The following is a 12,339-nucleotide window of genomic DNA, read 5'->3' on the forward strand; positions in this document are numbered from 1 at the left end:
CCAGAGGTGTGACTTCTATTCCGAGTGTGCTCTGAGCTGAAGAGGAGAGGAAGGGACGAGCAGTTGGAGAGGCCCCCGTACAGGAGTCATGCTAGGGTGTGTCCACGAGGGCCTCAGTGATTGGTGGGACTGTTCAAGATCAAATGATCAAACAGCGTCAGCACATGGCAGATAGTCCTTATTATCACACCCATTGCAAGGCTTTATTTATTTATGGTTTTGCTGGTCCTGGGGCTTGAACTCAGGGATTGAGCACTGTCCCTGAGCTTTTTTTTTTGTTCATAGTAGTGCTCTATCACTTGAGCCATAGCACCACTTCTGGCTTTTGGTACTTTGTGGGAGATAAGTCTCATGGACTTTTCTGCCAGGATTGGCTTTGGACCAGGATGCTGAGGTCTCCGTCTCCCGAGTAGCTAGGATTACAGGTGTGAGCCACTGACGCTGGGCTGCAAGAAGGCTTTTGGAAAATACTGTCTTTCAACAGTGGTGGTGGCAGGGCGGACGCATGTATGACCTTGAGTCTGACCTCAGGGTTGGCCTAGGACAAATGTAGCTGCCCAGAGGCGTCAGTTACCACAAGGTAGCAGCTCTGTTCTATGAGAGGGAAATCCACACCCTGCACCTGGGGAGCTTGTTGATTTCCAAGGACTGGACCTGAACAGAAAGGCTGCCTGGTCCTGTGGGTTTTTTTAACCTAGCAATTCAACTTGAAGATAGTTTCCTCTTGACTAGAGGTTAGTTCCTAACATTCCTGGGTATACCATTCAACATGAACTTCAAACAAGCCATCATGGCATAGCAGTAATTGCTTTAGCTGGACTTTTTGTTGTCGTTGTTTTTGTGCTGGTTTGGGGGCTTGAACTCATGGCCTGGTACTCTCACTTGACTTTTTCACTCAAAGCTACCACTCTACCACTTGAGCCACAGTTTTTGATTGTTTGACTGGTTTGATTATTATTGATTGATATTTCCTGGCATCAACTGTTCAGGAAAGACCTCTGAGTTACTCAGAGACTCAGTTCATCTTGAATACAGTTAGAAATTGAAAGCTTACATTTTTGCTTCCCTTTTCAAAGCAGGAATGGAAGATCTCTGAGACACTGGTTCTCAAATGTGGACTCACCTTGGGAATTCTAACTATGACGTGCCTGAGTCTCATCCCAGGCATTCTGGTGCAGTCGGTGTGGTAGATAGTCAGAATTACTCTGAATTCCCTAGGCACATCTAACCTGTGGCCAGTTTGAGACCCACAGACCCCGAATGCTGCTAGCTTTCCGCTGGCCAGTCCAGCAAGACAACTGTGTTGATTGCTTGGCAGTGAGTGCATTTTCTTAATAAGCTCCATTTGCTCACGCACTGACCCCTAAAACAGTCAAATCTAAATCACTGTAACCAAGCAGGATTCCTCTCTTAATGATTGCTATTGAAGCTGAGTTTGATGGTAAGCATATATAATCCCAGCTACTTGGGAGGCTGAGGCAGGAAGATCAAGAATTTGAGGCCAGCCTGGGCCTCAAATTTAAAAGAAAAAAAGGAAAAGAAGATGCTGTTGACTGTGTGATACAGCACTCTAGGATGCAAACAGCCCACAGAGGAGAATTTGGAGCATGAGCAGATGGGGAAACTGAGGTTGAAGCAGCCAAACCAACCAAGCCTCTCCCCCCCTTAAGCCTCCTTAACCAGCCCAGCCATTGATTCTGTGAGGGTGATGGCATTAAGATTGCTGATTCCGGTGCAGCTCTTAAACAAACCAAAAATGTGATCTTGTCTATCAACGGTAACAGGATTCAGAGCTCATGATGGATTCAGGAAGGTGAGGGCTGGGGCTTTTATCTGTGCCTGTGAGCTTTAGTCGAATTAGGAGATGGCCACATTTCAACAGAGTGCTTTTTAAAAAGCAGCCCAACTCCATCACTCCCTGGTCCTGCTGTTTAAGAGGAAGGGGAATCACATTATGCTAAGTGAAGCAAGCCAGACACAAAGGGATACATCCAATGTGACTCCATTTAATGGAGGGCCAGAGCGTAGCCAAGACTCAAGAGGCAGGAAGAAGGATGGTCGTGGGCTAGGAGAGGGAAAAAGAGCAGGAATTGGCATTTACAAGGGACAGACTTGATTTTATAGGATTAACAGCGTCCTGGTGATGGATGGTGGCGATGGTGGACGGCATTGTGAGTGTACTTTATATCGCCAAATGGTACACGTAAAAACAATAAAGGCCAGGTGCAGTGAATCATGCCTATAATCCTAGATGCTTTAGATCACAGTTTGAGGCCAGCTGGGGCAAAAGGAAGTTTGTGAGACTCCATCTCAACCAATGGCTGGACACAGTGTCACATGCCTATGTATCTGATGACAGAAGAGCACAAGTAGGAAGATTGCAGGTGAGGCTGAGCATAAAGCAAGCCCTACCTAGTGCAAAAAAGAAGCTGGAGGTGTGGCTCAAGTGGTAGAGTGCATGCCTAGCAAGCAGAAGGCCCTGAGTTCAAATCTCAATAATTTCCTCCCCCCCCACAAAAAAATATTAAGATGGTAGCTGGACACCAGTGACTCAATTAATCCTAGCTACTTAGGAGGCTGAGATGTTCCAGGGTAGCCCAGGCAGATGTCCTAAGGAGTCCATCTCACTAGAAGTCAGGTGTGGTAGCACATAACTGTCACCCTAATCACAGTGGGCAACAAAAATTAGGAGGATCACAGTCCTGCAATCTTGCCTGGGCAGGAAGCAAGACCCTATCTTAAAAATAATAATGAGGGGCTGGGAAGGTGGCTCAGTGGTAGAGTACTTGCCTTGCATGCATGAGGCCCTGGGTTCAATTCCTCAGTACCACATAAGCAGAAAAAGCTGGAAGTGGCGCTGTGGCTCAAGTGGTAGAGCACTAGCCTTGAGCTGAAGAGCTGAGCGACAGCACCCAGGCCCAGAGTTCAAGCCCCAAGACCGACAAAATAATGATGATGATGATGATGATAATAATAATTATTATTATTATAATGAGCACATAAGGAGAGAGTCTGGAGGCCTGCCTAGCAAGCATGAGGCCCCAGTACTGCACATACTCACTCACATACACACACACACACACACACACACACACACACACCAAGGATCTGCAGGAGTACAAGAATGTGCATGGGCTTTTGATTCAATGGCCAGGAATGAGGTGGTGAACTGCAGCGGCAAGACTTCTTGAAGGCTGGAGTTGGGGAGGGTGGCCTGGGAAAAGAGGGCCAGCAGATCGGCATCTAGACCCTGTTGGAAGTTCCTGATAGGTCTGTGGAACTATTTCTTTGCCTTTGCCTGTTTTAACTGCATACATAGGCTGTGCCAGCTGATGTACCAACAATTCTAGTGTGAGCTGAGCATTTAAGATTGTGTTTTTGTCCTTTCATTGGAGATTCCCTGCTATGTGCTTTTATGAAAATGAATTTAACAGACTGAGTTTGGTACGCAATAAGAAGGCTATTTGGCTGGCCTGTTATTTCTTTTCAGAAAGGTTTTTCAGGTACCTCAAATGTATATTGGTATAAATAAGAGTTATATTTTCGGAGAGAGAGAAGATCATGGAATAGAGGGCCATATATTTCTGCTTAAACTGGACCTCTGGGAAGGTGATCTTGTTTTAAATGGTCTTTAGAGAAGTGTCTGTGGTATCAGGAATTAACCTTCCTGATTGGTCCATCTGCTGCTGCCTGCCTGGCCTGTCAGCAAGGCTCCTCATAAATTCTTAGGCAAGCAGCATATTAAAGTTCGCCAGTGGCCTTGCAGGCTCAAGACTGACCCCGCAAAAGGCAGCCTGTCAGAATAAAAAAAAATTGAATCTGCAATTAATCAATCAAGGTCCCCATCTTCAAGTTGGAGAAGCCATGCGTGGAACATGTATATATACTAGGAACATGGTATTGGCACATGTCCCTGTGAGGCTGACTATTCTGTGCTTGGACCACTGCCTGCCTGGCCAGCTAGTCCCTACCTCAGAGAGCTCTGGAGGTCTCTCCTGTGTGGGGGGTAGTAGAACCCCTTATTTAGATCAAAGCCTGGGGTTCCATCCCAGACATGCCACTTAGAGCCTGTGTGAGCATGGACATGTTGCTTACCTTCTCTGTGCCTCAATTTCCTTCCTATAAAATAACTATAATGAAAGCCCCTACCTCACAAGGTTGGTGTGAGGATCAACTGAGCTGATCTACCTACAGCAGTGAGAACAGGAGTCTGCGTGGCTCAGGGTCCATTGGCCCGTGCTAATTGCATTGCAGACTTCTGCCACACATGTTGGCTTTCTTCCTCCCCAGACCTCAGAGACAAGCGTAACCAGTCCTGTAGATGACAGCCTTGTACCTGTCTGACGGCAGCTCTCCTGCCCATCCCTCTGGTAGTACCAGGTTCCCTCCCCCCACCTGCCTTTGTGCAGAGCCTGTGATTTTCAGGAGGTCTCCAGGGAGCCCAGGCCCCATAAGAATCACAGTATTCGGGCTGGGAAGGTGGCTCAGTGGTAGAGCGCTTGCCTTGCATGCCTGAGGCCCTGGGTTCAAATCCTCAGCACCACATAAGCAAAAAGAAAAAAGCCGGAAGTGGCGCTGTGGCTCAAGTGGTAGAGTGCTAGCCTTGAGCTGAAGAGCTGAGAGACGGCGCCCAGGCCCAGAGTTCAGGCCCCATGACCGGACCCAAAAAAAAAAAAAAGAATCACAGTATCCATGCCACAGTCCCCCTGTGGGTGGGTGGGTGGGTGGATGGATGGATACATGGATGGATGGATGGATGGGTGGATACATGGATGGATGAATGGATGGATGGATGGATGGATGGATGGATGGATGGATACATGGATGGATGGATGGATGGATGGATGGATGGATGGATGGATGGATGGTGACTTGTCCATAGCCTTGTTGCTCCCAGATCACACAGGGAAGCCTGTGTATATGCCTACTCTTCTGAGAAGCCCATGCCTTGAGGTCTTCCCAAGGCCTTCTCAGAGAAGTTGGTCCCCAGATGTCCAGGCAGCTGTATCCTTGAGGGAAGGGAGACTCTAGCTAGGTGTTGGGGTGAGGAGGCCCCAGCACAGACTAGAGTCTGCAGCTGCCTGGCTCTGCCAACACCCCTCCTCCTGATAAAACCAGCAGGACTCTCACCCGGGGGCTACACCTGCACTGTGATCCCTGCACCCCTATTCCTCATGGCAGCCTTACCCCTCTGGTGATCTCACCGTGGGAGAAGGCACGCGTGCATGTCTCCTAGGACTGCCTTCAGGATGGAGATATGAGAACCAGTGGATTTGAACAATGCGCAGGCGCACAGCTCTTCCCTTGCTTTGGCTGTCAGACACCCATGAGGACCACTGACTTTCAGAACAAAGGTTATTCCATAGACCTAGATGTCTCTGTCTTCTGAGCACATTCTGAGTCTTCTCACTCTCTCCCACTGGCTCCCAGCACCCCCCATATGTAAGACGCTCCCCCACATGGACAATGGCTCTATCCCTCAAGAGCAGATCACCCTTGGCCTTGGGGCTCCTTCACTGGCCTCCACACACCTAGAGTGTTGCTCTGCCTAGCTGTCCCCTCTCCTTCAACTGAACTTAGAGTGTCATCGCAGGAGGCCCCACTGTGTGTGTGAGCGTCAGGGCCACTTCCCAGCGATGGGACCTGAAATGGGTTCTACCACTCTAGGGAGCACTTCCAGTCTTCCTGAATGAATTCCTGGAACAGGCCAGAACAGGGCCCAGGCATCAAGGATAGCCATGGTGATCACCTTTTGCTATTAGCTTCTCATCTCTTTAATCAGACAAGATAGCGTTTGAAGAAAGAGATATTTTAGGGCTGAGAAGGTGGCTCAGTGGTAGAGTGCTTACCTTGCATACATGAGGCCCTGAGTTCAATTCCTCAGCACCACATAAGCAGAAAAAGCCAGAAATGGCGCTATGGCTCGAGTGGTAGAGCACTAGCCTTGAGCTGAAGAGCTGAGAGACAGTGCCCAGGCCCAGAGTTCAGGCCCCATGACCGGCCAAAGCAAACAAACAAAAAGATATTTTAACTACCTTTGTGTCTTCCACATAGACTGACACGGGTTGAGATCTCAGGACACATTCCAGAAACTTCTGGTTGGGAAGACGAGGCTGTTAGAATCTCCCACATTCCATCTAGGAAACAGGGACCATGATAAACATTGATTTGAAAGAAGGGGTGGAAATAACCCTTCAACCTTGCCCGACCCTGCCTGTCTACTTTCTCCCCTTCCTACACATGCTCAGAGCAACCGCTGAGGGAGATTTTCTTCTTGGAGAATGCTGCCCTGTTTATATTCCTCATGTGAGAGATTAGAAGGTGAAGTGGGTTTATTGGTCATTGTTTCTTGACCAGCTTTCCAACTCTCAGACACAAGTGGTCAGGCTATGGGCAGTGGAGACTTGGAGGGAGCAAGTCTAACCAGTGTCTACCCACCCAGAAATGGGGCCCAGCCTGCTGGAGTGACTTTGGTCCGAGCCATTCTGAATCCTCTGGCAGGCAGTTGGGCTTGGGAACTGGCTTCCGGCTCCCTCTGCAAAGGAAATGTGCAGGCTTTCATTACAGCTTCTCCCAAGATCTGGGGGGGCAACTACTGCTAGGTTATCTCCCCAACCCCTTGGAAGTCTTCAAAAGCACAGCTTCTCATGGGGTTCATGCCTCTGGAAAGGAGCAGCAAAAGTGCTGTGATAGAATCAATAGCTGCAGAATGCCCCAGTGATCCCATGGAAAGATCTAGAAAGAAAACTCAACTGTCCTCCATCCCCAGTGGTACTTCTTGAACCCTTCTCAGCAGTAGTTACCATGGAATGGGATGCCGAGGGACAAGAGACACTTAGAAGGAAGAATTGCCTGGTTGTGTAGTTTCATGTCTTCTCGGAGCCTCACATGATAGTCTAGAGCAAGCTGCTGCCTTCAGACACCTGCATCAAGGCGGTACCTGCCCTGCCCAGGAGAGACAGAGCTCACCCCTGAGCTGGAGCGGCAGGCAGGGCAGAACAGCTGTTGGAGGATTTGTGAGCCCTGCTGATAGAATTGAGCCTGGATATTAAAATGTTTTCCTTTCCTAGAAAGTTCTGCTTTCCACCCCATCTACTCAACTGAGACTTTTCTTTTAGATTCAGATTGCTAAGAAGGGGGAGGGGGCAGCACAGAGTTTCTTCCCCCAAGACCCTCAGGTCTCCTCTCAGCTGCTTGCTGGTCTCCCTCATCCCACCGTCCATTCTCAGACCCGTGGATGGAGCCTCTGGCTTAGTCTCATCTTTCTTCCCAGGGCTTAGCCGAAGACACTCCAACATCCCAGACTTTCCTCTGCCCTGTGGCTTCCAAAACATGTCCACAAATCTGCTTTGTATCCTGTAGCCCATGGAAACATCCAGTAGCAGACACAAATTCAGCAGGTTCTTGGTTTTTATTGATAGGCAAGCTAGAGCCAGGAAGGAACTTCCTTAGCTCATATCTCATCCTGGTCCATAATGCTGGCCCAAGAAGCAGCCTGTCAGGTGAATAAACACCCTTCAGGACAGGTGTTTCCCTCACTTTTCTCCAGTCCTAGATTCTACAGACTCACTAGAACACTCCATTCCAAAAAGACTATTCATAGCTTTAGTCTTCCCCTGGCTAGCTCACTCTCTAACTGGAAAAAAACAATAGGCCAAGCCATTCTATTTATAACCCACACACCCAGAAGTGATCTGCAGACAGTTTGGCTTGTCTCTATAGTTTTGAGAATCACATTTAGATTCCTAACCAACAACTCTATGCACACATGAGTGAGCTGCATTGCTCTAAGTGAAGGAATTCAGATTCAAAAGGTTATATTTAGATGGCATTCTGTACAGGGTCAAACTGGGGGACAGGTCAGACATGGTGGTACATTACTGCAATCTCAGTACTCAGGAGGCCAAGGTAGGAAAATGTCAACTTTGAGACCAGCTTAGGAAGGCAAAATAAGTGGAGACAGAAAAGAGCAGGGCCAGAAGGGTCCAGAAAGGAATTGTTAGATATGATAGAACTACAAAATATTGAGATTATGATGGTGGTAAGTGCTAGCTTGAGCCCAAAGAAGCTCAGGGACAGTGCCCAGGTCTTGAGTTCAAGCCCCAGGCCTGGCAAAAAAAAATTTGCTATAATCATTATATTAGCTAACCCATTTTGAAACAAGGTAAAACATGAGCAACTATCAAGTTATGTAACCTTCCCAACCACCTGTGAGAGTAGAAGGCCAAACGTATGAAAGATGAGGACCTGAGTTTAAACCCCAGTACTACACACACACACACACACACACACACACTGTATGTGTGTGTGTGTGTGTATCATACCACAAGTATCTGTTTCTTCCTTCCTTCTGCCAGTCTAAAGTTCTAAAGAAATATGGGCTGCAGAACAGAGGGATACTGGCATAATTTGGGGCCCTGTGAAGGTTTTGATGTTTAATAAGTCTTTGCTCAACAAATTAAGAGATTTTAAATCAGTAGATCACAAGCTCATGGGCACTTGCTCTTCCTAATTTTTCATCTGCTTTGACCTGGTTCTGTGATCTTCTGCATCAATCAAAGGAAAATTCAGATGTGAAACCGGAAATTACAACAGCAAAAGACAAGACCATCCCATAATCCCCATTAGCTTCCTGAGTCTACCTCACCATCACCCCAAACGGCTCATGCTCTTCTTGTAAGGAAACTATTCAGGGACTGCAGGCTTCATTGTTGGGTCAGCTTTCTGAACTGCATAGAAGACAATTCCTGCATTACTTTGAGTGTATTTTCCTATCTATGCCAAAATGTCTTCACCACATTCAATAGGAATGAATTCCGTCCCAGAGCACAGATCATTAGACAGTGGCCAAACCCAGCTATGTCCCCTGACACGACATTATGTGAGAACCTTGAGGATCCCTGGGCCAACAGAAGCTGTGACCACCCTGTCACTCAAGGCTACTTCCATGTGCCATTTGTCTGTGTCCATTATGAAGTCAGCCTTTCCTAGTGTCATGGAGGCCTGGCATGTGGGCTTTGTAACAGCATCGATTCTGATCACCTGCACGAAAGTAACTGGCACCATTTCAAATAGATGTCTATTTCTGAGCTTCAACTACTGGAGAAATGGGATTTCAGTTCTCATCATGGCTCTGTGGATGGTGATAATGAACTTGAGCATGGTTCCTATTTATGTATGCATCACACTCAGTGTGGGCATAGTTGTTATGCTTAGTTATACCATTTGGGGTGGGAAATCTTTTTTCTATCCTAATTATTGATATCTAGGATCCCCTTCTACAAAGAAGCATCACAGGACCTCTTGAGTTTCCCCCACTCAAGCCCTTGAGCTCCATAAACCTAGTTCAGTCATCCTAAATAGACCTCTGTTCACTCTAGTCCCTTGATGGTCCACAGGAAAAGAACAAGAATGATTGGGACTCTGTCTCTTTGGGAGGGAGTATTGCAAGAAGCATTTGTAGGAAGGTATCTGCAAATAGTTAATCCATAGGACATGGCCTTTTGTTTTCCAGGGTTATCTGTCAGAGGGGTTGGTGACAAAGTGGTACCGCTCTCCACGACTGCTCCTGTCCCCCAACAATTACACAAAAGCCATTGACATGTGGGCAGCCGGCTGCATCCTGGCAGAGATGCTCACTGGGCGAATGCTCTTTGCTGGTAAGTTGCTAACTGTGCCACCTGCTTGCTCTTCTGTGTGGAGGGCTGAGCACAAAACACGTGCTAATCCCTACGCATGCCAACTCTTTGCTGAAATGACTTCTTTGGCTTTTGTGTTACTTCTCAGAAGCATATAATTTCAGCCAGAAATGCTGTAAAAATTAGCATAAGCCTTTTGAACACAGAAACTTTTTCAATGAAGTAGCCACTTTGCTATGGTATGGATGTTTCTATCCCCCCAAATCATATTAGGGAACCCTAACTCTAACCCCAATCTAGGAATATTAAGTGATTGGACTTTAGGGACATGATTTGATTATGAGGGCACTGTCCTCATCAATAGGACTACACTTGTTAGGTACTTAGGAAACTGAGCTCTGAGGATCACAGTTCCAAGCTAGCCTGAGCAGGAAAGTTCATGAAACTCTTATCTTCATATAACCACCCAAAAGCTAGAAGTGGAGGTGTAGCTCAAATAGTAGAGTAGCAGCCTTGAACAAAAAACTCAGGCAGAGTTCAAACTCCAGTACTGGCACGCGTGCGCACACACACACGCACACACACATGCACACACACGCACACACACGCACACACACACACACACACACACACACACACACAGAGCCCCTCATCCCTTCCACCATGTGAGGATTCAGCAAGAAAGAAGGCACTGCCTATGAGGAACGAGCCATACATGGAATTCACTGGTGCTTTGACCTTGGATTTCTCAGCCTCTGGAACTGAAAGGAATAAGTATTTATTATTTATAAGACACCTTGTCTATGGTATTTTTGTTATAGCAGCTTCAATGGTCGAAGACAAACTTACATTCCAACACCTTGAGATTGACAGCCGAAAATTGCCATCTTACATTTTGACTCCCTCCGCCTTCCCCTCCTTCTCCCCCTTCCCTTTCCCCTCTTTCTTCCTCCCCCCCCTTTCTCCTCTCCTTTCTCTCTCCTCCTTTCTCTCTGTCCTGTAGCCACACCACTTTCTTAATCCATCATGATTTTTCACTCACCTTATCACAAAAATCCTTTCTCTGCTTAGAGAGACCAAAAGGGCCCCATTAGGGTGGCCTGTGGTGCTATAGGCACTTGCTTGATGAGCAGGCCACAGCATTTGAATGGATGTCGTATCACATGGGACATTGCGGAGGACAGAGGAGAGCTCAACTTGGGGTAGCAGCTCCTGGAAGCCTTAGATCCCATAGGAGCATGGGGTGGGGAGGACCCTTTGCAGGTGAATGGCTCCAGAGGAGGCTTCACAGGAAGGAAAGGTGTGGCTTTAACCTCACAGAGTTGAGTGGAAAGGCTACTTGGGCTAAGAAGAGGAACACAAGTAAGGATGGTCTGGCAATCAGGGATGGTACAGGGAGACAGCTCTGGCCAGTACAAGCAATGGCAGAACACTAATGCTATTTGGTCCCGTGGTTGCCTGGAAGATGAGTTGAGTTACCAAAACACACAGCTCCTTAGGGACACAAACATGAAGTGTTGCTCATTCCCATACCTAGCACAGTGCTTGGCACGAAGCAGATACTCAGTATATCATTACTGAACAAATGAGCGCATGAATGAATGAATGAGTGGATAGATAAATGAATGAATGCTTGGCTTCATCCTTTCCCACCACACTTCTCCCACAGACCTGGCTGACTTTCCTCCTTCATCATAAGGCAGTAAGTTTATAGTAATCCCAAATCTCATGTGTTATTCCTGATTTTTTCCCCTCCTGAGCATTTTCTGGGTGGAACCTCCCCTTTGCAAACTTCAGGGGAAGGCTCATTCCCAGCCTTACATAGAGAGCATGCGAAGAGGCATATGGGAAGGAGCATCTGGAGAGCTTTGCCCAGGCTATGCCCATCTCCTTAGCCCTGGCTGACTCAAGCCATGTGAGACTGGCCTGTTCCAGAAGCACAGAAAGCCAGGGAAGTGGCTGGGGCTTGGAGACAACTAGATTCAACCCATTCTTTCTAAGTCAATCCTCAGAGGCAATAGTCACATAGACTTAATGACAGAATGAAAACAACGCAAGGCTCCTGGATCCCCAGCCCAGGGCTGTCTTATGGTGCCCCTCCGCAGCCAGCTAGAGAGACTCTGGGACTTCTATAGATACAACCACGACGGTGGCAAACTTAACCGTGCAACATTTGCTTCCCCAGGGGCTCACGAGCTGGAACAGATGCAACTCATCCTGGAGACCATCCCTGTGATCCGGGAAGAAGACAAGAATGAGCTGCTCAGAGTGATGCCCTCATTCATCAACAGCACCTGGGAGGTGAAGCGGCCTCTGCGCAAGCTGCTCCCAGAAGTGAATGGAGAAGGTACCCCAGCCTGACCGCCCAGCCAGCTTCCCAGGAGGCTGAGCTGTGGCTTTGTCTGTGGGGCAGGGGGCAGTGTATGGTCCTTGGATATAGACCTCAAATCTCACCCTCAAGAGTGACTTTTCCCTAGCTATAAACCATCATGTCAGTACTTAGAAAGTTTCAGGTTTTTGAGAGTGCAGATTTCAGATTTTCACATTAGGATTCTTTTTTTTTTTTTTTTGGTCGGTTGTGGGGCTTGAACTCTGGGCCTGGGTGCTGTCCTTCAGCTCTTCAGCTCAAGGCGAGCGCTCTACCACTTGAGCTACAGCGCCACTTCCGGTTTTCTGGTGGTTTATTGGAGATAGGAGTCTC

At 47.7% G+C, this 12,339-nt stretch overlaps 1 protein-coding gene across 2 annotated transcripts in view; it reads left to right on the forward strand.

The window, feature by feature from the left end:
* Mapk4 (mitogen-activated protein kinase 4) overlaps positions 1-12,339 on the forward strand; it is a 42,029-nt gene that overhangs the window by 16,535 nt on the left and 13,155 nt on the right. Inside the window, exons 2-3 of one of the 2 annotated variants that reach the window (XM_013019025.1) lie at positions 9,515-9,659; positions 11,824-11,985. In XM_013019025.1, coding sequence (XP_012874479.1) covers positions 9,515-9,659; positions 11,824-11,985 — 307 coding nt within the window. The remainder of the gene's footprint in view (positions 1-9,514; positions 9,660-11,823; positions 11,986-12,339) is intronic. The other variant, XM_013019026.1, reaches the window with a different exon arrangement.

This window comes from Dipodomys ordii, unplaced genomic scaffold (genome assembly GCF_000151885.1).
Source record: "Dipodomys ordii isolate 6190 unplaced genomic scaffold, Dord_2.0 Scaffold43, whole genome shotgun sequence".
NCBI lineage: Eukaryota > Metazoa > Chordata > Mammalia > Rodentia > Heteromyidae > Dipodomys > Dipodomys ordii.